Here is a 27388-nt window from a genome sequence, read left to right on the forward strand (position 1 = left end):
AACATGAGGGACAGAGTGCTTGCAATGTCTTTCTCAGCTCCCTCAAGAGTATTCTACTTCATTCCTGGTGGCTGGGGCATTGTCCTTGGGAAGATGTGCAGTTTCAGATTTGCCCAGGCAGAGGAGTCAGTTGAGCCCTTGGACTCCCACATCCCAGCCCAAACCATCTACCTACTCACTGCAGCCAGCAGCCATGTGCTGGGCTGCAATGCCTGAGCCTAATCTTGCAAAGAACTTTTAGCTCCTCAAACAAAGCAGCTCTTTGTGGATGTCAAAGCATCAGCGCTTCCCAAAAGGTTAAACAGGGCCTTGACTCCTTCAATTACTTGGCTTGGAGACAATGAGCTTTCGCAGGCTAAGCAAAGCTCTGCATGTGAAAACAGCTGAGCTGACATGTATTTAGTGTGTTGCTGGTTTCTCCTCCCAGAGGGCTTTGATCAATGTTCAGAGAGCAGGTAAAATGCACAGCCCATGCCCAGATGCCAGTGGCAGTTCCAACAAGACACTCTGGCAAGAAATCCTCCTGATTGGATAAAAGTGGGAGGTCTGTGATGCAAATAATGAAAGCCACACAAATGCTCCCATCTGTTGATCTAATGAACTCTGCTGATGGATCCTCAATGAGTTTTCTCTTTGGTTTTACACCACTGGAGTAACACATTTTCTCAATTTTCAATGCCAAGACACAAAGCATAGAGAAACTTGGTGAAAGCCATAAAGCAAATCTACCATGCTAGAAAAGAACTTCAAACTTTCAGCTCCTATTTGTTATTTCCCTTCATTTTCTCCCTTTGGCCTTACTACTTCTTGGTGCACTGAGAGCAGGGACTCCTGTGAAGCTACTAGGAAATACGACTGGAGACCACATTACTCCAGTCCCACCTGTCTAATCAAGTCCATCTTCTGTGTTCCTTGAGAGCACTGGAATGCACAGGGTGGCCTTGGGGGTGCAGAAAACCCTAAGAGATGTCTTGAATGGTCAGTCCTATTTCAGGTCATGTCTTTGTATTACAGTGCCATCTTTGGGATTTATAAAAACTGGTTGCAGACACTGGACATAGAGAGAGGCACAAAGGGGACAGTAATACCAGGAAATAAAATGGGCCCAGGCCCATTCTCTGATCCTGAGGACAATGACCTGCCACAACAGATCTGTCTGGTTCAGCTTTTTTGCAGCAGGGTGGCAACATCCAAACCACTGTGAGACTGAGTCCAAGCTAATTCCCAAGCTGTGGGATGAACATTGTCTGCAAGTCCAAGCTGACTTAGGTCCAAACCTATTCAGGTCCAAACCATGCTAGGCACAGCAGCAGATCAAGAAGACTCCACAGACACATGAGCCACAGCAGCAAACCTTCTTCATCAGTGGAGAGGGTGTCTAGTCCACCTCTGAGTGCACACACAGGCTGAGAACAGGATTGTTTCTGCCAGAAAAAGGCATTTTCATTGTCTCACAGGCTGTCTCACAACAGCACTCTCTTACTCACTGTAGCCACACCTGTGATCCCCTCTACAGAAGGAACCCTCTACACCAGGACTCCCCAGCCTGCTATTCCCAAAGTCACACAGATTATAACAGCAGTGCTGACTCTTCAAATCAAGATGATCTGAGGCTGAAGATGATCTGAGGTTGTTTGTATGATCTTGTCCAGCATCAGCGCTTTGGAAATGGTCAGCTGCAGAAAACCAACAGTCACCTGCACCCTGAAGAGTCAGTAACATCTTCAAATAGCATAGCTGACAGCAAAGGGAGGGTTTGCTTGTGTCCTCACTGCTGGGGCACTCATTTGTCTTTTCTGGTTAATGAAAAGCACTGAATCAATATTTCTGTAAAAAGAACTGTTGCAGCAACAACACAGGAAACAACATTACAAGGAGAAAATCCAGGCAGGACAGATGTATCCAAAGGCTCAGAGCATCTTGGTAGATCAGGTTGAGAGCAGGTTAAGCTCAGTTGTGGTGGCAAAAGGGATTGGATTGATATGAAAATGAATAAATTGTATCAAACCTACTAGAAAGCTACTGAAGAGCATCCTATTTCTATTTCATAGAGGCCAATGAATCCAATTCATAGCCAAATTAGCAACCCAGACAGTGAACTACCCATCCAGACCAGAAGCTATCTTTAAACACAGCAGGAGCTCTGTCTTGCCTTCAGACCATCCCAGATCTCTGGGGATGAGTGTGAGGAGGTAAGAACAAGAAGTAAAGAAATGTACCGTGAAAAAATATAAATCAGTCTATAAAGTTTAGTCTTGTGGACTGACAGTGGAAAAGAGATCATAAAAGAGAATAACCAAAGTGCACTGACAAAAAGGAAACAGTTGACCTTGAAAAGATAAATAGATTTAATGATGTTGTGAAAGTATCTGTAATTTATGATGTCATTCTGCTGCTTTATACCATAATGAACCAAGGTGAATAAGTGAGTAATTTTTTTGTTTTGAATTCCTGTCTTTCTTAAAACCAATCTTCCCTGGTTTTATTTGGAACATTCTTAAATAGAAAGGACAAGATGTGAGACTTTGCCAAATTCTCTTTCAAAGTGGCAAATAAGTATTTTACCCTCTGATATGAACCACAACTTGTACAAATAAAAATTGGTCACACACAGTGCAAAGAAAGGCAAAAAAACATATCTGTGCTTAAATTTCTTCACCAATGTAGTAGCATGCTTTGAAAACTGGTTTAGAGAACTACTTAAGCAAAATCATGTTCAAATTGATTTCAACAACCCAATCAATTTCACAATATCAACAAGCTTTAAACTGTGGTAGTTAAATCAGCACAAAACTGTCTGTGGAAGATGCTTCAGAGCTCCTATAAAAATGTCCCTGGTTTATCAGCAAACTTCTGACATATACATGTGGAAGACCCCTTGAAAACATGGGCTTAAGCAAGCCAAAGCAGAACTGCTAACAGCCAAGATAGAGCCACTTCCTAGCTACTAACTGCAAAACCATTTCCCTTTGGAAAGACTAGGAGCATTTTCAGAAGAGACAGCCTCTTGCAGCTGCCCATCTCTCTCTGAAACTGTGTTGGCAAATTTGTCCCACTTGTGTTCCTCAAAGAGCAGCAGAGGCTGCTGCAGGTGGGCTGGCTAGCTGGGACATCAAACTGCCTGCTGGAGCAGCTAAGGGGAGTAACCCATAATGCTGGATGGAGCTGATGACTGAGCAGCTAAAGCACCCAAAAAGTCTCTGTCAAGATTCAGTGAAACACCCACCACTTCATGAAAATGGGCAGGCCAAGTCCAACTCCTCAGTTAAAATACTTGCGTTTATGGAGCCCTCTTAGCTTATTTAATCAGTTCCTAGGAAGTTTCAGAAGAAACTCAAGTTCATAAGCTGAGTTTTCAAGACAGAACAGCTGTCTTGAAAAGATCACCAACAGCTTTGCATGGCTGAGAATATGGCCTGGTTGAAGTCCAGCCCTGGTCCCAAGGATCCTGTGATCCCTCGGCCAAAGTGGCTTATGCACCTTCCCTTCTGGCTCTTTGTTCTGAGGTCCAGCCATATCTCTGCAGCAAAGCCTTTCCCTACCCCAGTTTGGTCAGCACTGTTTTACAGAATGGGACAGAGGTCCCTGCTTAAAAACACCTTCCACTGATTGAAAAACATGGATGAGAAAATCCCAATCAAAACCACTAACTGTGAAATTCCAGTGTCATCTGAGGCTACCGGGTAATTCTCTGAGGTGTCCTCCACTTCTCTCCACATCCTCAGTGATGTAGCAATGACAGTGGGGACAAACCAGCCAACTGGTCTCCAGGTTGATCACTCAGCACTTCTGGATGTCTGTTCCTGAGAGCAATCTGACCCCAAATAGGTGTTTTTAAACAGATTACCAAGTGCTGTGCCTGTCTGTCAATGATGGCCAAGGTGTAGGACTGTGCTGTCACAGCAGCCTTGTGCCCACCATGAGAAAGAACTTTTCTTCATGGGCAAATTTGCCTACCTACAGATTACACACAGAAAGTTATACACAGCAGAGTAAAATCTCTCCTTGTTTTTAGGCTGAGTTCTTCAAAAATCACTCTAACTACAAAAAGCTGAACTTTGTGTGTCTGTAACAGACACCTCAAGAAAAATAAGAACCCACAGCACACTTGGAAGACTTCTGCCACTGTGACACCTTTACCACCATCAAACTGGACCCCCCAAGTGCCACAGCCTATCAGCTTCTCACATTTGTTACTTGTTAGATTCTCACAAACATTTTCTTCACAATTAAGCCACAATACAAAACTTTTTCTCTTCTGAAACAGGGAATTGGGGAATTGCTCCTATTCCTAAAATGGAACAAAATGAAGCAGATTTTAAGTGACTTTCAAAATCACACAGGAAAGTCCAGGTAAGAACTGTTCAGTTCTACTAGTCCAGTGGTCTAACTGTAGAACCATCCTTCCTTCCAGACACTCTACTTTAACAGGAAGCTGAGATAATGAAGAGGTTTTCCAGTGCTGCTGTCTCCCACTGTTGTCTGCTCTGCAGGGCAGGAAGCACCACTGTTATTCTGCGCTGGGCAATGCCCATGCACCCATCTCTGCAGTGAAAACACAGCTAGCATCAGCACCCACAGCCAAGAACACTGCTGATGAGATAGCACATTGAAACGTATGCCCAGGGTGTTTGTGATCAGCAGGGTTGTAGATCTCTGCTCCTGGAATCAGTCCATTGCAGAGTTTATAGTCTTCAGCTGCCCATATCCTGGCTTACTCTCATTCTTGGATCCCAGCTGCTCTGTAGCTAAGTGTGGCAACATTTTGTCTTGTGTGGGTTAAAACAGGGACACAGAGAAATGTCCTTTGCAACACATCACATGAATGGGCACTCTTTGCCTCCATTCCCACTTCCTCAGTTGACTTAAATGACATACATCCTATAGCAAATAAAAATACATGAAGGCCCTAACTGCTGCCATAGCCCTAGGAGGAGGAATGCTGGAGACTCCAGGATGAGAAGAAAAAACACTAAAAAATTCTGTGTCTGGATGCACATTCAGTTTCTTTGTGCAGACCTTCACTGGGGCTCCAGGACTGCCTCGGCCTCCAGGACTGTCCCAGGTGAGCTTGTGACCCTCTGCACATTGGAGCTTGCACAGGTAAAATTCCTGCTGCCTTCCAGTGGTGTCTGCATTTTCACGGCGTACAAAACAAACAGATCCCCACTGGAATGAAGAGTCCTTTCTGCCAAAAGGCTCAATCATAGGAGCAGTCTAATCGGCCTTGCGGGGGCCGATCCGATGAGTAAGGACTAGTCCCATGAGTAAGACCCACGGGACTGGACGCAGCTTGTCATTCATGCTTCAAGTGCGTGCAGGCCTGCTAAAGCTGACCTATAAATTGGGAAAGAACACAAGCAGTAATGGGTATACTGTCCTCTCTTCTAAGGCAAATCCTGGGATGCCTGAGGCACTCTTTTTTCCCATCAAATTTCCTTGGTTCCTCCAGGAGGCTGCAAACTTGGGTTTTGTGTCGCTTGATTGAAATGAGAATATAATCTGACAATTTAGAAGAGCCCCACCAATTTCCCAAACACTGCTTGCTCTCTTTGCTTTATCTGGAGTCCCTCCAATGCACTAGTCAGCATGCTAAAGCCCTAACATGTACTTAGAAACGCTCTCCTTTAAAAAATGCATGCAAAAACACCAGCATGGTGAGAAGGGCCAGAGCAGGGGCAGCAGGCAGGCAACACCACCGGCTTTCCTCTGTTGAGATATTCCCTTCCATTTTTTGGAGAGCTGACCTCTTGTCAGAGCTTTTTGGATGAATCACTTTTCCTTTAGAAATGTTATTACTGATTCTACAACTATGGAACAAACTCAGAGAAGGAGAGTTTGCTGGAGGGAGGTGTGTAATTCACCTTCCCTGCTCTTTCAATAACTCATTCCCACAGGTACATTTACAGTAACATATGAGCATTGTGTGTGAGTAGAAACACAACTGTCGCTTCTGCAGTGTCAGCAGCACCAAATGTGAATGAGAAACAAACAAAAGCATGTTGTAAATGCTGGTTGAGCACAGAATGCCCTAAGATTGGAAGCACTGGAATTTGCTGTGTATTAAACCACAGAGAATACGTGTTTCCATTCTTCCTACGTATCTTTAATTGCTATTCTTAGATTCATTATCATCAAATAGCATATGTATGCAATATTATCATCATATTACCATCATATTATCAGCTCCTGGCTGTGCACACAATCATTTAATTTCCTGATCTCTCTGAAATACCTTCTACTACATGGCTGACACAGAACAAAACTGAAGAGGGAAAAGATCAGTGAGGACACTGACCTAGTAAAAGGTTTGCTGAAGCCAGTCTGTTTACAAGGGATTACTACAATGTGTTGATTAAAGAGATTATGATTATCTCTTTCTAAGAGATTTATCTGCTGTGATTGTGTGTACATAAATGCTTCACTGCAAGCAGCTAGAGGAAAAGCTGTAGTCAGATAGTACCAGATCTACAACCAAAGTATTTGGGATAAGTAGTAGAAAATCTCTTAGGAAGTAAAGAATATCTAGCCAGATGCCACTGAATCTTGGCTGGGAAAGATGAATATTTCATCTGACAAAGCCAGTGCCCAATCTCCATCTGGCAGCTACTGGCAAAACTCCAGTGACTGGCTGAAGAGCTGGCCTACATTCAGCAGAAATCCCATCTTTCCCTTCTGCTTCTGAAATACACAAGGCAGAAGTCAGGAAACCTAGCAAAGAGTCAGAAGTGAGCCAATGGCTCATGTGGGTTAAGGTGGACTGCCATAAATCAGCTTTCAGATTAGGCTTCGAGAAACCCTCTGGGGCTATAATGACGCAAGATGCCAAGCACACAACACAGCTGTGGCAGGTCATAGCCAACCTATAGTGCTGCAGACGTGAAAAAGGGGGGAAATCCAGACACACACCTTTTTAAAGAATTATTAGTCCATGTATTATCTAAGCTTAAAAAAAAAAAAGAATTAAAAATTGTTTGAAGATTAAAGGTCAAACAGAGGTGATGTCAAATTCACATCAAGTAAAAATCTCAAGAGACTCCATGGCTGACCCTGAAGGGGCAGAAGGGCCACCCCATGTGATTTGGATGCAGGCAGCAAGGGCAGAGATTCTGGCAGTGGCTCCATGCTGCCCTGATGGAGCAGCTGCAGCTCCATGACATAAGTTCCTCCAGCAAAGCTTTCCCTGTGAGAAGGATGCTTTCACATTTGATTGGTACTCTTGGAGTCACTGGGGGATGGAACTGCTTAAATTGGGGTGTTGCAAAAACTGTGACTTCAGAGCAGACCCGTGACAGCCAGTTGTTTGTGATCATCTTTTCTGGCATTGCTACATGGAAAAGGTCTCCTTTAACTCCAGGCTCTGGCAGAACATCTCTAACAAATTTAGCCACAGTGGTTCAAGGCATCCCCTTTTATCTTGCAGCACATCCAGACAGATGGGGCTCACAAGAGCACCCCAGCTACCCAGCCCATGCACACGGGATTAGCCTGTCACACACACAGGCACTGAGACCGGCTAAAGGCACCACACTGCCACCATGTCACCTCATCCATTGCCTGACAGTCTGGGGGGATGGCAATGGGGAGAATGGTGTTGCAAAATGATTTAGTGACCAAAATCACCCTGGCCAAGCCAAGAGCTGCAGTGCACACTGCTTGCTGATGGAGGTATGGCAACATGGTGTTCATAGTGCCCCCAGCTCCTAGAGAGTCACACCAGGGAGAGGTCACCCACAACAGAGGTCACTGACAGCCCAAGAAGCAGCAGCCACATTCATTATGAAAGAAAAGCAGCCAGACAGCCAGAGGAAATGTCAGTGATCATCTTCAGTGCAGCATTCCAGTTCACACCTCAGGAGAGATGGAAAGATAGATCTTAGGTTCTCAGTTTCTAGACCTTGCTCCTATGCCTGTCTTTTAGCGCCTCTCTTTCCTGGGTAACCCTATCCAACTGCCCCAGAGACAGGCTCCTCTTAGGCTGTGAATCTTGCTGGCAAGAGCAGTGCTACTCCAGCCTTGATCTGAGCTCTGGGACATAAGTCAGGTAAGGTGGTTTCAGACATAATCCTCTCATCATCGTTGATTTTCCTGTCTGCTTGCACTAACTGGTGGCAAGTCTCAGATGACCTGCACCACAGAGGGAATCAGTGTTCACCTTTCCCTCTCCAGACCCTTTCAACAGCCCCTACTTTGGACTTCTGTGTCCCCACAGCAGAGCATCACAGTAAATTCAGCTTCTACCCTTCCATGCTTGCCCAAATCTGTTCTCCAGAAGACCAAACTGTGGAACTTTATTTTCCTTGTGCTTGCATTGGTATAGAATATATCAACATCTGCTAGCAAGCCTTGTGATAAAAGGAGACCCTTGCAATAAGAGTTTCTATCACTGGATACAGAATTTTATTAGAATGAGAAAAAACAAATTATTGACACTCTTCTGCTCCTCTCCATGCTCCTGCTGGGTACATACCCAAATTACTCCCATCTGCCACCCTACTTAAAAATTTAAAAGCAGCAGTAATCCATAGATCCTTGCAACTATGATTAATTCTATCTGAGAAGGAAGAAAACCTCAGAATTCAATGAAGAAGTTACCACATACAAAAGAGATGTTGCCTAATAGTGGCAAGCTTTTATTTTATTAGAACTATAACACTGAAATTAGTCACTAATGTTTTGAGGTCTGCCTTTGATCTTAATAATATATGTGGTGAGAATTGGACAAATTGGTAATTGTCTCCAGCTGGAGACAAAGCAGTTGGAGGAGAAGCCATTTCAGGATCCTCTCTAGTTGCTTAAGTAAATCCTAGGATTAGGAACATGTAAATTTTACTGGGGGAGGGAAGAGAGAAGGGACTTGCAGTGCCGAACGGAAAAATGAACAAAAAATATTGTAGGTGGGCTAGGAACTGAAAATGTTTGATTTTAATTGATTCCAAGAAAATGGAAAATTCAATTTCTCCCTGTTCTGTCTGCAGTGAAAGCCAAAAGCTGGTTCACAGGTGCAGTTTACAAACCTATCCAAAACTTTTGTCATAGCTAGGACAGAGAGAAAGAAGAGACATAACGGTGAATTGGCTCTGGAAGTCTCCTCTGCTGTATGTATGGGTACAAATGAGTAATACTTCACAACGGGATCTTTGAACCATAGGCTGTAGAACCCTAGTTTCCTTCTGCAATCCAAGCTGAAATTTTGTGTAAAGGACACCTGTCCTGCTTGCTGAGCAAGGTGAGCCCTATCCCTAAAATGTGTTGTTGCTCAGGGCTGTAGACATGCAGACTTCTCTAGCCAGCTTGTGCAGGAGACAACAGTTTTCTGGCCTGTTGTGAGTGATACCTGAATCCTTCAAGAGTCCTGCCTAAAAAATCTGCAGAGTTCTGGTCAGAGTTTAAACAGGTCAAAACTACACTTTTAAACAGAAAAAATCAGAAGTACTTTTGGAACAGCAGAGATTATGTCCTGTCAGGCTCTATTTTCCAGCAGGATGACAGAAATACCACCTTCGAGACTACTAGCAGTAAAAATGGCATTCTTCCAACCAGATTTTACTCCACAAACTCATCCCTTATAGTCTAATCTTTTGCTCTATGCCTGCATTTCATAGAATTATGGAGTAGTTTGGGTTGGAAGGAACCTTTGGATCATCTAGTTCCTAGAGACACCTTCCATCAGACCAGGTTGTTTAAAGCCCCATCCATTTAATGAATGAAAAGTAACAAAAATAAACAAATGAAACTCTCTAATCACTTCAGATGTTATCAGCAACAGTTGAAAACAAGCTGGAAATATTTTCATTTGGTGCTCTGGTTTCAAAAGCATTAGGGAAAGATCTTGTATAGGAAAAGGAGAGGACTTGTAGAAGCAGAAGGCATTTGTGGACTGCAGGGAGCTGTTCTCAATTTTTATTTGTAAAGCATACTTTAATGTAACTACACTGAAGTGGTTGTACTTGTGCTTCACAGACTGGGTGTTACTCATATGTGGTAGACACTATGAGGCTGACTTGGGCAGGAGCCATCAAACACTTCAGACTGCCCAGCCTCATAACATGCATGATATGGCCATGGAAAGCATCTTCAAGTTTCTTCACCTAATACCTAGTCAGAGCCTGGAAGCTATTTTGCCTCTGAGGAGGGATTTCCAGGCTTGTGTACTTATGGTTACATGCAGCTCCAGTCTTCCAGACTTAAGGCCAATGACCACTATTGAAAGTTAGAGGTTCAGCAACTTTCCTGGCAATAGTACTTGTCTGTTAATAAACAGGAGACTTCAGAGTAAGACCCTGGGAGGGAAAAGCCTTATAGTTCATATAAATCTTCAGGTATTTTTAAAGAGGACATAAGGCAATATGCACGAATCCACTGTTTGCTTATATCTTTCTTATTATGATGTAATTTGCAAATGCTAGTTCTTGCTCTGCTCTTTGAATTCCTTGTGAGCTCAATTCACCTCTATAATTGCAAGTATATAATTCTTTATTTTTTTCTTTTTGTTTTGCTCCCAGCTCTTCAAGTCCCTTGTCCATTTTCAGTGGTATCTAGAAGAATTGGTATTGTTGGGGCAGACAGAGCAGGAAGGATACTCAAGTCAGTGGTAACTTCCCCAAACCATTGTTCTTAAAGAATGTGCATTCTGAAATGCATGGGCATCAGCACCTGCACCCTGCATATCACTACAGAGACCTGTGGGTCAGCTTACAGCCCAAAACCACCATCTTACCAAAAGGAGAGACAAAGAGCAGGGATGAGGCTGGTATCTGTCCTGTAAGCCTATTCATGTTCTGCCCTTTTTCCCATGGAAAGCTCATGGGACAGATGTGTTGTGAAACTGCTCCTTAGATGTTTCATCTGGATCATCACCACCTCTGCTGTGATGATATAACAGCAGCTCATTCCTACAGGCTCAGTGGTGGCAATTTGTTTCTCCCAAAGCTTGGAAGAACCTCATTCTGCCCCTTGCACTCTGCTGTGGGTATGCTGCCAGTAACACACCAGACTGATACAATGTTGGCTCCAGCACCCACAGACCCTGCTTCTAGCTCAGCCTGGCTTTGGAGCCACATCTCAGAGTGTCTGGGCTGGTGCACTTCTGGGGTGTGACTTACCCTCCACCTCCACTGTGATTCCACTGGTGAGGGGACTGCACATCTGCTGCTGACTCTGTCCTGTTTCAGCCTTTCTTGCCCTTTAGCTCCCAGGACCCCTTTCTGCCATGTCCTGATGAGAACCCAGAGGTGGGAAGGGGAGAGGTAGGCACTTTTACTACTGTTTCCATAGAATTGTAGGAAATGGGACAAAGCGACTTTTGGTGGATCTTGAGTGTAGTATCACTTCTGGAGGAGGATAAGCTCTACCTACCCTGCATCACTTAGGTGTTTAGCTAATCTGCTCCTAAGTGCCTGTCACGGAAATCTCACAGCCTTTGGTCCCCTCACAGACAACTATAGGCAGAGCAAAGTTCCCTGCTCCATTGCAGATATGTAAGGAAAGGCATAAGGAACAGGTCAAGTACAGAGCGAGCTTCTCAACAAATGCTTCCAGCTTGAAGCAATCACTGAAGGTTTCTTGAGCTGGAGATGGCATCCAGGCTCTGAGGTACAGTAAAGCTCAGTAGATATCTCACCCCTTCTAGGACTAATACCTATAGCTGGCCTCCATAATAGCCTAAGGTAACTGGTCTCACAATGTACATGTTTATCATACATGCAACTCTACATGTTTGTCTTAAACCTGCTACCTGATAATTTTATTTGATAGTATGTGGATCTTACATCATGAAGAATACTTAGTAGTTTTGCAACCTTCCTTTACAGACCATTCTAACCATTTTATAGGCTTCTATGATATGACTGCTCAGCTGTCTCTGTTTCCAAGCTGAGGTGTTCCCCACTATTTCATTTGCAAGGAAGCTCTTCATTTTCTTATAAAAAATGCTGTTTCTCTTCAGTTCATAATTGTACCTCAGCCTTTCTCATAGTTAGATGACCAGAACTCAACCTGACATCCACAGTACAGGAGCTATTGAGTTTTATGTATAGTGCAGATACTAATTACTTCTTTTTATATTCCTCTCCTCTCATTTCTGGTAACTTTGGACTCTTGCTGAATCCATGATTTCAGACAACTTTGTCCAAGATCTTTTCTGAATACCAGTAATGAGCTGAGAGCTCACTGTTGTGACCCTGCAGCTGACTGTCCCTATTACTTTGCAGAGCTGATGTGCCACTGCCATGTCACATCATGTCACACTGACAGCTGTCACTTTGTTTTCTGTTCAAGTTCACTGAATTGTCCTACAGCTCTGTGCAGCCTTCTTTATTTTTTATTTTTTCCTGGGTGATGATTTATCTTTCCAAATCAGTTACAAATACATGGATGTGCACAAGGTCCCTGGGAACACCCACACTCCCCTTTTCCTGTCAGAGAAGCTGCCTATTGACTGCAACCCTTTCTTTCCTGTCTATAACAATTTATGACCCCACAAGAGGACCTCTCCTCTTACCCTCTGAGAACTGACAGAAACCAAACCTATTTTCCAAGCAAAAGGTAAGGTATAGTATTAAGAGATTTTCAGAAAGCCAAGTAATTTGAATTGCTGGCATATTTACAGATATCTCAAACATGGGATATCTTCTGTACAGTTACCAAATAGCTCAGGACTTAGTCTGGAAAAGAGACAACTGAAAAGGGTCATGAAAGAAATCTGCAAAATCAGAAGCATTGTCACAAAGAGGATGAGAAGCAAACAGCTGCCTCACTGTTTCCTCAAAGCCAACAGCAGGAACAAAGCTCAGGTGAAGCCACGGAGCCCAGCACAGCATTAGCAGTAGGAAGTGTCACACCACTGCAGTGGCAGTAGGTTTGTGGAATCTCAAGGGGAAGCTGGAAGAGTATAGAGAAATCATTTCCAGCTAAGGCTCTTCCCAAGCTAAATGGTGTTGGTGCTGTTGAGTAATAGGTAGAAGGTGCTGCTGTAGGAACAGGTCACATGTCCAAGTCAACATGAGCTAAACCAAAATTATACATTGCTCAAAGAAAAATCACATGAAAGAAAAAACAACTCATCTGATGTTGCAAATGTTCACAGCATTTTTGCCTCTCCCCAGGTGCTCTGTCAGTTTGCAATCCCACTGCCCTTGTCTAATCCTACAACCATGGAAGAAACCTACACAGTCACCTTCAGATGCTGAAGCTGTTCTCTGAGGGAAACTATAAAGCCTTATACATATAAAGCCCAACCAAAAATGGCATTTAAGACCTAACTTATTCCTGACGGTGGCTCCAGTTATCTTTGTGAGCTGAATCCAGAGAGTTTCAAGGGCACATACCACACAAAAGTAAGACTGCTGGTCTTCTTTAGCTCAGGAGTAAAATAGGAGAAAAAAATCCCAGTGTATTGTTCTGATTCTTTATAAATATTTTTAAAGATTCTCTTTTATTCCTCACTAATTGTATCTTCCAGAGAAAAGGGTGTCTTCAGTTTAAATCATTAGCAACAACAACTGGGGACAGGGATGTTTTGACAAATACGGTCTCTAATTATATCACCAATTTCAGAGCAGGGAATGCAACTTTTTTCCCTACCTTCTGTTTAAGGCAGAATTTATTTGCATTTAACCACTTTTCTGGTGTATGGTGTACCCTACTGTCAGGAAATTAAAGATGTAGACAGTCTTGTCCATCAGAGCAGACCAAAATTTCAGCTCCTTGCCACAGCAGTTAAGACAGTGCTCTGACAGAAACAGTCTGTGGATTTGAAAACTTTCACTATCTAGAATAATCAGATCATGGAATAATTTGGGTTGAAAGGGTCCTTTAAAGGTCACCCAGTCCAACCCCCTGCCACAAGCCTGGGACATCTTCAACTAGATCAGGTTATTCAGAGCTCCATCCAACCTGACCTTGAATGATTCCAGAGATGGGGCATCCCCCACCTCTCAAGACAACCCATGCCAGTGTTTTATCCCAGTCATTGTAAATAACTTCTTCCTTATATATGATCTAAATCTCTTTCTGTTTAAAACCATTACCCCTTGTCCTATTTCCATGGACCCTGCTAAAATATTTGTCCCCATCTTTCCGCCTCTGTCCTACCTTGTTCTTCTGAGACATCGTCCTCATCTCATCTCTTCTGATTTTGGGAAAAACCACAACACAAACATTGAGAATGTGTGTGAAGCTATGCAACAGCAGAAATCTTACACAGCTTTCAGCGTTTTCCCTGCAGCCTCATTCTAGTTTGGGAAATTATTTGGCAACCAGGAAGTGGGTTTGTGAAAAGCATACAGCAGATCTGATTTCCCAAACAGAGCACCCTGCTAGACTTTGGCCTCTGAGGCAGAGGAGAAACCATGGTCTGCTCTTCCCAGCCACCATTAGGGGCCAGGGCAGCAGCTCTGAGAGCCAGGGAGTTCTAACACCTACACAGCCACTACCCCTTACCCCAGCATGACAAACTTCTTCCCCTCAACAGCACCCAGACCGACAGGCAACCAGTAAGCCAGGCAGCACCTTGCCATTGTCACAATAAATATACAGCCAACATCATCTCAGCACAGGTAATGCTCCTCCAATGCCAGCAAGAGTGTGTCTTGCACAGAAGATGCAGAGCCAACCCCAGTGGTTTGGAAGGAAGCTGCGTAGATGGAAAAGACAAGATCTGCAGGTGGAACAAAAGCCCAAACAAAATGAATTGAAAAAATTATTCAGTAACAGTTCAAAGCTTGCATGTGGGATGAATGCTTGATAATTCTAACAAATGCTTCAGTAATAGTTCATCCTGTGCAATGGGTTCTCTGTAATGAATGCAAACAGCATCCATGAGAGCAAATAAAATTACGTACCAGTCATTCAGATTACCTCTCTCTGCCTTCGGGTAGTTATGCATCCAAATAAGAACTTTCAATTGAGAGAAAATGATCACATGGTAGTTCTGTTCACCCGAGATTCAGAACTGTTGTTGAGGGATTTGGAGCATGGCACCACAGCTCACTCACATGTTATCACTGCTTCTTCAGTTAAAACACATGAGAGCCCATTGACATAGCAATTTCCCTCCTTCGGTGCTTGAAATCCACATGCAAAACAGTGTTAAAAAAAATTGATTAGCTTTCAAATTTCTTGCTTTGAGGCATTTACATCATCTGATTTAGAAACTGACTGAAGTTCTCCAGAATAGTTACTGTCCCTTGTGTATTTATGTCCTTCTGCCTTAAGGCTTAATACTCTTTCTCTGAACCTAGTGACCAATTTTACTTTTATAGACCCTTAATACTTATAGAAGAAAGTTAAATCTCCTATGGAAAGTTTTGATTCTATCACTTTTCTGCTAGGTGGTGAGGAACACTGCTTAGGATCCACTGGGAGCCTGAGGTACCTTGCTGAAATACTGAAGATATTTGTAGATACACCAGCACTGACATACAGAAGGCTTTCAAGAAAGACCAAGTAGATTGCTCAGAGAATGCACAGTGGAGGGAAGGCTGGAGACATGGATGCTGCCAAAATCTGAGGACAGCCTTGTCCTGGCAATTTCTGAGCTTTGTTCAGAGATTTGGGCACACCTGAACTCTGAGCACGCCTGCAGGCCAGTCACAATTCTTGTCTTAGCCAAGAAGTAGAAAATTTGACCTGTGGGAGTAACACAAGCTCATAAAGTAGAAATTGGTTGACTGTACAAGTACCTTAGACAGTAACAGCTCCTTAAGCCCATATAGTTCTTCTGCCTGTTTTGTATCTTGAAGTTAGTTGTATAGGTGCCCTAAAATGCATTACTCAGTATGGTGAGCTAGATGAAGTGATACATGAAGTAAGCCAGAAGTAGGGGTGTCCCAAATTCAGAAGCTCCAAGGCTTTCTGTGATTAAGAAATCATTTCCAGTTAGCTCCTATCTGTTAGTTGTCACCAAATTCCAACACTAGGGAAAAACAGCATTGATAATAATTTTCATTTCTACTATTCCTACTTAGTGCAGAAATTGTTTTGCTGTTAAAATTTACCAGCTACAGACAGACTGAAAAAATGAAGAGGTTGTCTATCAGTGGCAGGTTAAGCCTGGCTGGATGCCAAATGCCCCAAAGCTCCTCTATTACTCCTCTAGTCTCCCTCAGCTGGACAGGGAGGAGAAAAGTGTCAAAAACATGCCTACATAGGAGGGAGGGAAGATTAAAAGGGTTCAGATACTCCAGCACTTTAGCCCTTGTGATTAGATACTGCCCAAATATCTAACCCCCAATAATTCCAGATGTTGCAGGGGATGGGGGGCAGCAGAATCAGCAAAAATGTTTGAAAGTGTTCACATTACTATTTCTACCTAACTCGCTGTACCAGCCTTGCCATGCTGGCTGGAGGAATCCAGTTTTTAAAAGACCCTGAAGTGCAAGAAACCACACCAGGTCAGGACAGGACTGCACCATCTAGGAGAAAATGGCAATAAAATTAAACATTGAAAGTTTTCACTGAAAACCCCAAATCAAAGCAGACTAGTTTCAGCTCCTGAAAATTTGACATTTACATTGTTAAACTCTTTTTTTTAATTGGAAAATGTTTTTGCCCGAATCTCAAATTATTTTCCATACCTCCTCTCTCCCTTTCTTTCCAGCTCCTTTACCGACTGCCTTACTAAACAGGGACTTTTTCTAAGTTGCTTCCTCCTATGAGAAATTCCTTCAGTTTCATGGGAAGTGGCCTTTGAAGAGCTCTGATTCCCCAGATCTTCAGAGGCAAGGGAAAACAAATGTTACAGCTGACACTAGAGGTCAATTACTTTTCTGTGATTAAGAGGAAGCATGTAAACATCACCAGACATCAAGGCAGACATCCACATTGGAGCATTACTTTCTAGAAATCATTTCAGTAGTCATCATGCACACAGCATTTAAGAAGGGAAAGAGAGATCCTCTGGAAGGAGCCACCTGCCCTGACTGGTTGGTCATTTCATCCTGTAGCACCCTGAGGTGCAATGTTCTCTCTGCTTGGGAGTAAATCCTCCTTGCTTTGGTCACATTACATATCCAGCACATCCTGGCAGACGTGCCCTCACATCTATCCCAAATGCCATCACCAAAGCAAGCTTTCATTCCCACCACTCCAGGGACAACAAGCATTTCTTGAACACCTGACATAGCCTTGTGTCTCACCTCTGCTCTGGAGAAATTTCTATCTTCCAGTTTTTAATTGGAACCTTTCATGGTTTGGGAGACGGATTACAGGAATAAAGTATTGTCACCTTTGAATTCTTCTGGTATAGCTGCCTCTGAAGTTACCAATCATTCTAATACCTCCCCTTACTGGCTAAGTTGCAGATGAGTGACACCAGTCCCCAACTACAGGCACATGTGAGATGTTACACAATGCCTCTGGTTGTGTCTGTACTTGTAAACTGAACAGTGTCAGGTCCCATCCTGAGAACTGGAGAACGATCAGCTACACTCTTCTTCTTAATATACTTGATACTTAAATTGCAGCAATGCAGTTACCATGGCACTGTGCAAAAGTGATTTGTTGAAACCTGTCTAAAATACCTCTGATAGAGGATATTTATTTGCTGTGGAGATTTGTTTAAAATATTACCTCATTTTCAGTGCCTTAGTGTCATAGTTCCATTGGGCAATCTACAATTTACATCTGGGAAAGGAGAAAAAGTACCTATGATGAAACTTCCCTTTTGATTCAGTTTACAAGAATATCAGCAGAACCTCAACAGACAAGATAATTACTTTTCACAACACTGTCACTTGCATAAAATATTAAATCCTCACAGGCAGGCATATGATCTTTTGTGACCCATGCTGTATGCACTCCACTTATGGCAATATTATAACAGTTAAAAAACAGAAGAAAATGCATCTACAGAAGAAATGCTGGTAAATGGAAAGGACATAATATTAATGATTGAAATCAGAAAAGTTATCATTTGGATGCTTTTGAACACTAAATATTTTGTGTAGTTGTACATAATGTAACTGTATGTATATAACTGTACATTGCATTTACACTAATGCTGCAGGTAAAATTCTTTAAAAAAAAATATAAAACACACCAATACCAGTCAAAACATCCAGACCTTAGTGAAGGAGAGCTAGCAGTAGTAGATACACACAGAGCAGAAGTAGATTTTGGGGGGTTTAAAGCCTATTGCCAGTAAAATGAGTGTGCACCAGCTCTCCAAATCCCCTCTGGTGCCACAGCTCTCTGTATTTTCGGGCTCACACAAATCCTTTCTGCTCAAAATGTGCCCTTACACAGCCAGTCTACTATTACCATTTTAGTGCTCATTCTCAAATCTGTGCTGCATCTGTACAAATTTGTACCAGAGATCCTGATATTAACAGAAAAAGGTGGAGCGTAGAGAGGCACTCCAGAAGAAAGAGCCAGATGTTCAAACAAGATAGTAAGTAGGAGAGAAGGCAGCTTTGGCAGAAAGTGCTGTAGGGAAGGGAAGGGTGGTTCCAGGAATTGGGAGTATAAATTCTGATTAGGGCTGGGCTGGTATTTCCCACTTCAACTGCCTAGTTTTCTCTTTAATGAGGAAATGGAATTTTTACTTTTGCCCCCAATCAATTAAGAACTGGAACAAGGACTTGCCTTCATAGGTAAGCTGACCCAAATCTCAGCATAACCCCACTGAATGAGAGCATTTCAACTTGTACCTGATCTTACTGCAAAATTATTGTCCTTCAACTCTAATTAAATATATCTGTCAAAGGAAGTGCAGCACTCAATCCTTTTCAAAGAGTAAGATAAAAGTTACTGCTTTCTGAACATGTTTAGGGTAGATCTTCTCTTCTTGGATATGCTCCATAGTCTAAAACACTAAGCAAAAAACGTAAGTCAGAGATCCTGAAAAACAGTCAGGAACAGGCAGACACATTTCTGAATTTACACTAATATGGATGGTTTGGTCGTTGTGATTTTCATTGACTTGTACAAAAAGCCCACCTATTTTAGCTCTGCTGATACATGAGTGAAAACCAGTCTGTACCAGGGCATACTCACAACTATTTTGTATGGAAATGCCACTTACAGGACAAGCACAAAGTAATGTGTCACTTTATCAATAAAATAAACTAGGCCTCATGTAGATTAAGGATCTGAGTCAAATTAAAAAACAAAACAGAGCCACTAATTTGATCACAGGGCTGGAACATCTCTTATGAAGACAGGTTGAGAATTGGGGTTGTTCAGCCTCAGGTTCTCAGAGAGAAGGGTTGGGGTGACTTCAGAGCACCTTCCAATAGTTAAAGGAGGCCTTCAAGAGAGATGCAGAGGGACTTTGCACATGGACATGTAGTGAGTGTAGAGACAGGACAAGGGAGAATGGCCTTAAGCTGAAAGGGGGTGGGTTTAAGTTAGATATTAGGAAGAAATTCTTTACTGTGAGGATGGTGAGGCACTGGCACAGGTCACTCAGAGCGTATTTGGACTCCCCATCCTGGTAGTGTTCAAGGCCAGGTTGGGTGGGGCTCTGAGCAACTTGGTCTAGTGGAAGGTTCTCTGCCCACGGACAGGGGGCTTGGAACTAGAACATCTTTTAAGTCGCTTCTACCCCAAATGAATCTATGATTCCATGACCTAGAGATCCTTTAAAATTCAGGAACTCCTTTTCTTCCAGTTACATAAACTGGAAGTGGTGCTAAACCTGATTATTTTCTGCAGGTTTTACTATAAATTGTTCATTTTCATGACAGGACTATCTAATATTCAACACAAAGAGTCAGTTGATGAATACAATGAGCTTTGAAATAGAGATAATGATCAAGAGGTAAAATTTTTTAATAGATTTATGTACTTCCATTCAGTTTAAAATCCCCATGCTTCTCAAGATCAGACAAAATATATTAGCTATGGACACATGCCAAAAGAAGTACTTAATCTTTAAGAAAGATAAAAAGATAGAACTGAGTGATTCAGTGGAAGGATGAGACAAAGGGGGAAAATTACTCCAGTCAATTAATGATACATGTTTCCTCCTTATGCCCTACAACATTCATAGAGTAATCAGGCTGGAGAGGTCCTCTAAAGTTCATTAAACCGTTCCTCTTCCTCAGGGAAGGCACCACTACACCTGAAGGTACACAGACATCTATACCTGCAGATGTTTAATCCAACATCACAAGTCTTTTCGTGGACATTGCACAACCTCCCCAGGCAAGGAGATGCACTGCTTCACTGTACTCCTGCATCTGAAATATGGTCCTTTCTTCCTGAAATTAGATTACATTCACCATTTTCAAACCTGGAAACATGAAGAATGCAAATATAAAAGGCTGCTGCAAAACAAGATGGAGTAATCTGAAAGCTGTTACATCCTCTCTCACAACTCTTGAAGCTGGACATCTCAAACCTGCTTTAAGCTCCATATATAAACCCCATGTGCATAATACATTTTACATGCACTTGCTGTGTATTCAGGGTAATATTTTAAAATCACATTTCTTTTGTTCAGATATTAAAAACCAGCAGTGTGTGGTAAATCTTTTCACTGTTTTGTTTAAATTGGTAGATGTGCTTAATTTCAGACAATTATACCAGCCACAAGAACACAGAATGATTCTTGGCTTGGTAACAGAATTTTGGAAAGAACATTAGATAATTAGTTTTGGTTCAATGTTTGCTGAATGACTAATAGCTTAACTGATGTAAATCATATTACCTGTGGAGTAAAAAAATACTGAAGTAGAGATGACACATCAGACCTAGATGATTCCTTTATCTCATAGGCATTTCACTCACATTTAGCCACTATCTCTACATTTATTTATAGTGAGTTTTAAAAACTGATTCTCACCACTAAGTTCTAACACGTAAGAAACAATCAGGGTTTCCATGAAGGCTACAGCATCTGATCATACTGACCATAACAGTATGAACCTTAAATGTCACAAAGGATGCCAGCAGAGGCTCAACTTCTAGGAACTGCAATTCTGGATAAATACTGATTCCGGCAGTATGGAAAATGAAGCGACCACTGACTGAAAAACATTAATGAAACGCAGACTAACACTTGCCTGTTTTGCTTGCATGATGAAGTTAATTCATTTGCAATGATGTTGCATTAATACGCCAGCTTCTACTGAAACTTCCAATCTTCCCCAGACAGCTGTTCAAGAACAACTTTAACCTACTGTTAATCTGTTTAATCAACCTCAACAAGCTTCATGCCAGGTCCTTATGTGGATAGTGATGTGGATTGAGAACTGGCTGAATGGCAGATCCCAGAGAGTAATCAGTGGCAGAGGGTCTATAGGCACAGGACAGTGGCGGCTGTCATGAGTTGTGTCCCCCAAGGTTCAATATTGTTTAACTTATCAATGACTTGGATGAAGGGGCAGAAACCTGCTCAGCAAGTTCCCTGATGAAAACACTAAGCTGTGAGGAGAGGCCAATACCCCAAAGGGCTGTGCAGCCCTTCAGAAGGACCTCAGTGGGTTCGAGAGAGGGGCAGAGAGGAACAGTTTCAAATTTAACAAAGGCAAATGCAGTGTCTTGCACCTGGGGAGGAACAACCCTGGGTACCAGCACAGGCTGGGGCTGGCTTGCTGGGAAGCAGCTCTACAGAGAAGGACCTGGGGGTCCTGGTGGACAATAAGCTGTCCATGAGCTGGCAGTGACCTTGTGGCCAACAAGGCCAGTGTTGTCCTGGGGTGCATTAGGAAGAGCACTGCCAGCAGGTCCAAGGAGGTATTTAAAGTGTATCCCAACTTTCTTTGAGATGACATAAATGGCATACTAGGGGCAGTTGGCATGCACCTTCTAACAGTACAAAGCATATTCCTTTAATCATATAGGCTTCAACCTAACTACATGATCAATACTATCACAATACTTACATTGTGAATGCAAGTGCATGAAAAGCAAAACACTCACTTAATCAGTCAGTCAGAAGAATCTCAAATCACAGGAAATATACTCATTTTAAGCTGGAAGTTAACCATTTCAAACTCAATGCATTACCACCCTACGGATCAACCACTGTGGGGACCAAGGGCCAATTACCAAATTCCCCATCCCTCGTCCTTGGAAGGGCTGCAATAAGTAAAACCTACCAAGGCTAGGGTGAGAGAAGCCTTCTCCCCACAGGCCTTTGCATTCTCATGTTAATTAGTTCCTAGTTCCATTATCTCACTGGTCTGTTGGCCCCGACCACCCCTGTTCAGCCCCCACTTCTCATTTATGTATACCCCCTAAAATGTTCTCCCTTCCTTGAACCCCTATTGGCCCTGCTTTGGTGCATTGCCCCGCCTTGCCAATTCCCAATGGTTGTCCCTGTCCCTAACCCCTCCTATGCACCACTTTGCCCTACTCCCATTGGATCCTAGCCCTCTGAACCGCCCCCTCTTACCCTCTATATAAGCCTGGACCCTCAGCTGTTTTTGTTCTTGTCCTTGGACCCCATTTGAGGCAATAAAAGCTTTTGGATACCCAAACAAGAACCTGTCCCGATATCGTTTTCCCAGTAGCTTTCTAGTAGTCTCCTGCCCCAGACCCGAGTGTGCAGGCAGCCTTGGGGACCTCAACGTAGCACGTTGCTACAAACCACATTTGGTTTTTTACTGCTCTTGACAGCCCACAGAATCGTTGCTGAAATACAGATGCCTTCAACCATAAATGCAGCTCTAGATCAAATATAATGGGATTTAGGCCCACCACAAGAAGGAGCAAACTCTGCCAAATACCTGCTCTTACAATGCCAGTTCTGTCCACTCAGACCCCAACTCTCCCTGTACCAACCATGATGGAGGCCAGTTTCCACTGTTAACCTTTCCACATTGCTATAGCCCCAACTATGATGTAAGCACATCAGAATTGCACACAGATAGTTTCAGAGATAGCATAATGCTCTAGGGGGAAGATGTTGCAGTAGTACAAATTTTAACTTGCCACTGCATTTGGACTTCGAAGTCGTGAATATCAAAAGTCAAGACTCCAAAAAGAGGGACAAACCCCAAAGCAACCACAACTGCATTCACATTTTCTCAGTGCCTAAGGAGAAGTAATAATGGTACTTACAGCATGGTGAGACTGACATTGGAATACTGAATAGTTCTGTGCTAAATAAAAAGCATGAGAAGCTTATGGACAATGCAGAAATTTGACAGCTAGAGGTAAAAAACTAGGTATTGAGAGACTCATCCTTTAGCTGAATGCAAGGGCAGAGGTGATGACTACAATGGAAATTTTTTAAGATAATAGCAGGTGAAAGGGCCTTTTTAAACTAAAGGCATCAATACAGTTAAAACCAGAAGGAATTAAAGCAGTAAAATTAAGTCAGGAAGAAAAAAAAATTATCCATGTGGCTAATTTTTCTATCATCTACCAACAAAATCAAAAAATATGAGGATATAAGAAACCAAGGCTTTTACTGAGGTAATTGCAAAGATTCTATAAATACTGTCCAAGACACCTGACCATATTAATACCTCCCTGGTTTATAAAGCAAAACACTTAAGAATCTATGAGCCTCTCAAAAACATTTACAGTGATAGGGAGATTCACTGATTCTTGTTGGATCCAAAGTTCAGGCTTTTTTATCTACAAAAAGGCAATTTATAAAGGCTTTTGAAAAGCAATAAAAAGGTTCCCTTAGGATCAAAGGTAAAAATTTAATTTATTTGCTAAACAGTGACCTACTTAGGTTCAAGGATTTTTTTAACTTTTTTAACTAAACACTTTTTTTTGAAGCATAGGAGACTACTGGCATGGCCTAGAAGTGCTTGTTACATGAACATATGCCACTTGATCTATGTTGAACCATGGCTGGCTTTCCAAAACAGAAACATCAGGATCAGGTTTTATATTCACTAAATCTAAATTAATAGGACCCTTCTGTACACTTTGTACACTGGTGTGGCATCCTTACAGAAAGACTCAGAGGAACACAAATCAGGAATTCTCAACTGTCCTCTTGACAACCATTTGCTACTAAAGGCAACCCAAGAATATAAACCCAAGAATATAAAGCCAAAGTCAGTTTTTGAAAAATACAACTGTGTGTCATCCTTCAGAAACCAGAAAAATTTGTTGCACCCTTGTAAAGATAAGCCTTTCAGACAAAATAACTTACTCTTGATCTTTTATCTAAGCAGTCACAAAGATTTCAAAAACTGAAACTAACAGCTCTTAAGTTAAATAGAAGACAAGCAGCCTCATTGTATACAGGAATTCTTATATAGAAAACATCCAGGGTTACACAATAACCAGTTGCTGGTGATTTCTGAACAAATACAATTGGTTCACAATGGACCATATTCAGTGTCCTTTGGTCAGTACTTTAACTTTCATAAACTTTTCAATAATTAACATAAAGTTTAAGAAGTTCTGGTTTCGTGTTCAACAATGAATCAAAATACAAATCCATTGGTACGGTGTCCCAATTTGAAACAGCCCCTTTTTCAAATGAAAAATGAGGTAAGAATTTTCTTAAAAAAAATAATATAAATCAATGAAATAGTCGTCCTCTTCCACGTCTACTCTTGAGATGACTGGCAGAACGCCGAAGAGTCTTCCTCTCTTGACGATGTAGTTTCTCAGCTTCCTGCTGTTTCCTTTGCTGCTCTGACTGGAATATTAAAACAAAAATAGACTCAGGTTCCTGTAAATTTACACATCATCTCATTGTCCCAGGATGAATATATCAAGTCAGAATTCCATTAAGCAAATCTGGAAATGTTACCATTAGTTGCCCCATGCTATCTTGTGTCATACTGTGACTGTTAATTCTAGATACCCTTAAGCATTACCATTCCAAGTTTTTCAGAGCAGATGTTTAACATACAGATATTAATAATGCATTACAGATAAAAAACAATGCTTAACAATACACTCCAGAATTTATGGTTAAATACCCTTAAGAACATCCATCCCAATTTGTGGCTACTTAGTATCTACTTTGGTTAACTAGTGTTTTCAAGTTTAATCACAGAATAGAAGCAGCTGAGTTGGAAGGGACCCTCAAGTATCACTGAATCCAACCCCAGGCCCTAAGGAGTGTCCCTGGCCAGAATCACACTGTGTGCCCAAGGGTATTGTCCAAATGCTTCTTGAAATCTGTCAGGCTTAATATTGCACAATTTAATTTTATAAAGACAGAACAATTAGTTAAATTTGCTGAAGCATACACGTTTCCTAAAATGTGCTCTTAGGAGTTATTGAAAGTGTTTGATATACTGTATGCAATTCTAGAAGGACTTTCTACATAGAAGTAATTCTACATCTCTGCTCTTGTGGCACATGCTCTATTAATGTTTCTTCTCATAATCAAAAACATGCTGGAAGATGTTATGATGTACCATGCAGATGAAATTGCTCTTACAGACACAAACTACTATTTTCTTTGGAAGACTAAAGCTTGTCTTTAAACTAAGCATAAACTGTAACTAGCAGACTTGAACTAGCCAAGCTCAGGCAGCTGTCCATGTCAAAAATTATTCCAGTAATTCGAGCAATTTCAAGCAGCCCAGGATAAATGCACCAACAGTGTGACAGAATTCCCACTGTGGATGCAGCTGTGGATGCCCCACTGCATCTCATTCTGTACCAACAGCATTCATGTCAGCTCATCTGCCCCAGTCTCCCATGCACACACCATTTAAGCTGAGCTAGAGGTTTGCTTGCATGGACAGCATTTTGGCTGAGGTGAGATACAAACCAATTTACCAGATGTAGCGATCAGCCCATACTGGTATCAAGGCAGAAAAAGCTACTGGTCTTTAGACCTTGATGAAATTTATGAATTCCCATTTTCACTGCAAGTAGAGCAACAAGAAATCCACTATTTGAAAATACAGGTAGTTTCTCTCTGTTGCCAGACCTCTTCTGAAAGTCTTGATGAATCCTACTTAAGTAAGAAGATACACAGAGTCCGTTTATTTGAGAGAAGACTTGTATATCTTTGTTGTTCTCTTGATAGGAGAAAATATCTCCACTGCAGATGCATTATTTTTCTTTACATTAGATTTTAAAAAATCTTTTAATGCAGATGATTACAGTGCACATATTTCAATAAAGCAGAATCATTAAACAATCAGGAAAAGAAAATCCATAAATGTTAGAAGCACCATAATTAAAGAAAGCCCTCAAAGCTGTATCTTATCTGATGGAATCAAGTAAAATTGGCATTCCAAACCACTGCTGTATCTGTCTTCTTCCCGCAAGGTCTGCCTACCTTGCTCCAAAATCTGTCAGTAAAAGGTGACAGTTCAGTGTGCACCACCAACTGCAAGAAACCTTGTGGCTTTGCACTTCTTAAGTTAAAGCTACTGTAAAAAAGACTGTGCTTTGACCCCTGCAAAGCCCGTTTAATAAGCTACAAGACACCAACATATCAGTTACAGAGCTGGTAAGATTGCCAGAGAGGTTACCCTACATGGCACTGCAGAGGAATTTGTAACTTATTCCAGTTACCACATTTCAAATTCCAGCAATATAAGGAATCAAAAAGAGATGAAAAAAGATATCTGCAAACAGATAATAATCAGTAAAGTAAGGTAGAAACAGTCAATAAATCTTTTTCTTTTCCCTTCAGACATATCCAATGTGACAATTAAATAACTACTTAGCCACTTTTGTGAGAGCGTTTTACCAGTGAGAACAGCATTTGAATGGTGGTAAGGAGAAATGTATTACAGCAAAGATACTTACCTGAGAAACACCAATTTTAACCAAAGTAAATTTTGTCAGGTCAAGTATCAATTCATATGGGTCTTCAGCTTTTAGACTGAATCCTCTCTTCAGTTCTAAAGCAATTTTCTAGTAAAAAATCCTTAAATGTACTGCAGCAGGAACAGATGCACACAGGCATTTATTTAACTGTCCCTACACTATAAAGCAATCACCTGTATGAAATCTACAGAAGTCTTTAGAATGGAAAATCAAAACCCTTGGGAAAGGTAATTAGGCAGCAGTCAACTACACACTCCACATAGAATGTGACTGCCAGTATAGGACCAGAGCTCATTCCTGTGATCTGTTTTACATAAAGTCAAAAACAAAGGTTGTTTGGAGCTCAGCTTCTATCTTGCTGAGACCTCTCAACATGCTAAACCAAGAGAAAGCCTAAATTGAAGCACCCTAAATTGCATTTGGACTGCAGACTTAGATCTGATCAGTTCTGGCACTGAAGTCAGGCAAGGCCACAAGCTTCTGGTGGTACCTCTGCAAATAAACTATTAAAAGATGCATGCCATTATTTTCCACTGGAACATAAGATTTTATGAGTGTTGCCTGAGTTATATGGGATAAACACAGAGTACTACCGGAGGCTTTCATTCTCTTGCCAAGAACCTGAAGAGTTGGCAGCTTATAAAGAAATGAAGAGGGACATTTGCTTGACGGTTTTAAGTTCCTGTTCTTTCATGCAAAAACTAAAGTTACTTGTGCATTATCTTAA

General features: G+C 41.8%; 1 protein-coding gene across 3 annotated transcripts in view; it reads right to left on the bottom strand.

Annotated features, from left to right (window-relative positions):
* Positions 1-19743: 19743 nt before the first annotated feature.
* Positions 19744-27388, bottom strand: part of NOL10 (nucleolar protein 10) — a 52887-nt gene continuing 45242 nt past the window's right edge. For 2 of the 3 annotated variants that reach the window (XM_005521862.3, XM_014251472.2), the window contains exon 21: positions 19744-24559. In XM_005521862.3, coding sequence (XP_005521919.1) covers positions 24440-24559 — 120 coding nt within the window. In that variant the 3' untranslated portion in view covers positions 19744-24439. Of the gene's footprint in view, positions 24560-25636; positions 25835-27388 lie in introns of those variants that run through there. The other variant, XM_014251473.2, reaches the window with a different exon arrangement.

This window comes from Pseudopodoces humilis, chromosome 3 (assembly GCF_049639895.1).
Source record: "Pseudopodoces humilis isolate 2021_Gansu_Grassland_sample_001 chromosome 3, ASM4963989v1, whole genome shotgun sequence".
Taxonomy (NCBI): Eukaryota; Metazoa; Chordata; class Aves; order Passeriformes; family Paridae; genus Pseudopodoces; species Pseudopodoces humilis.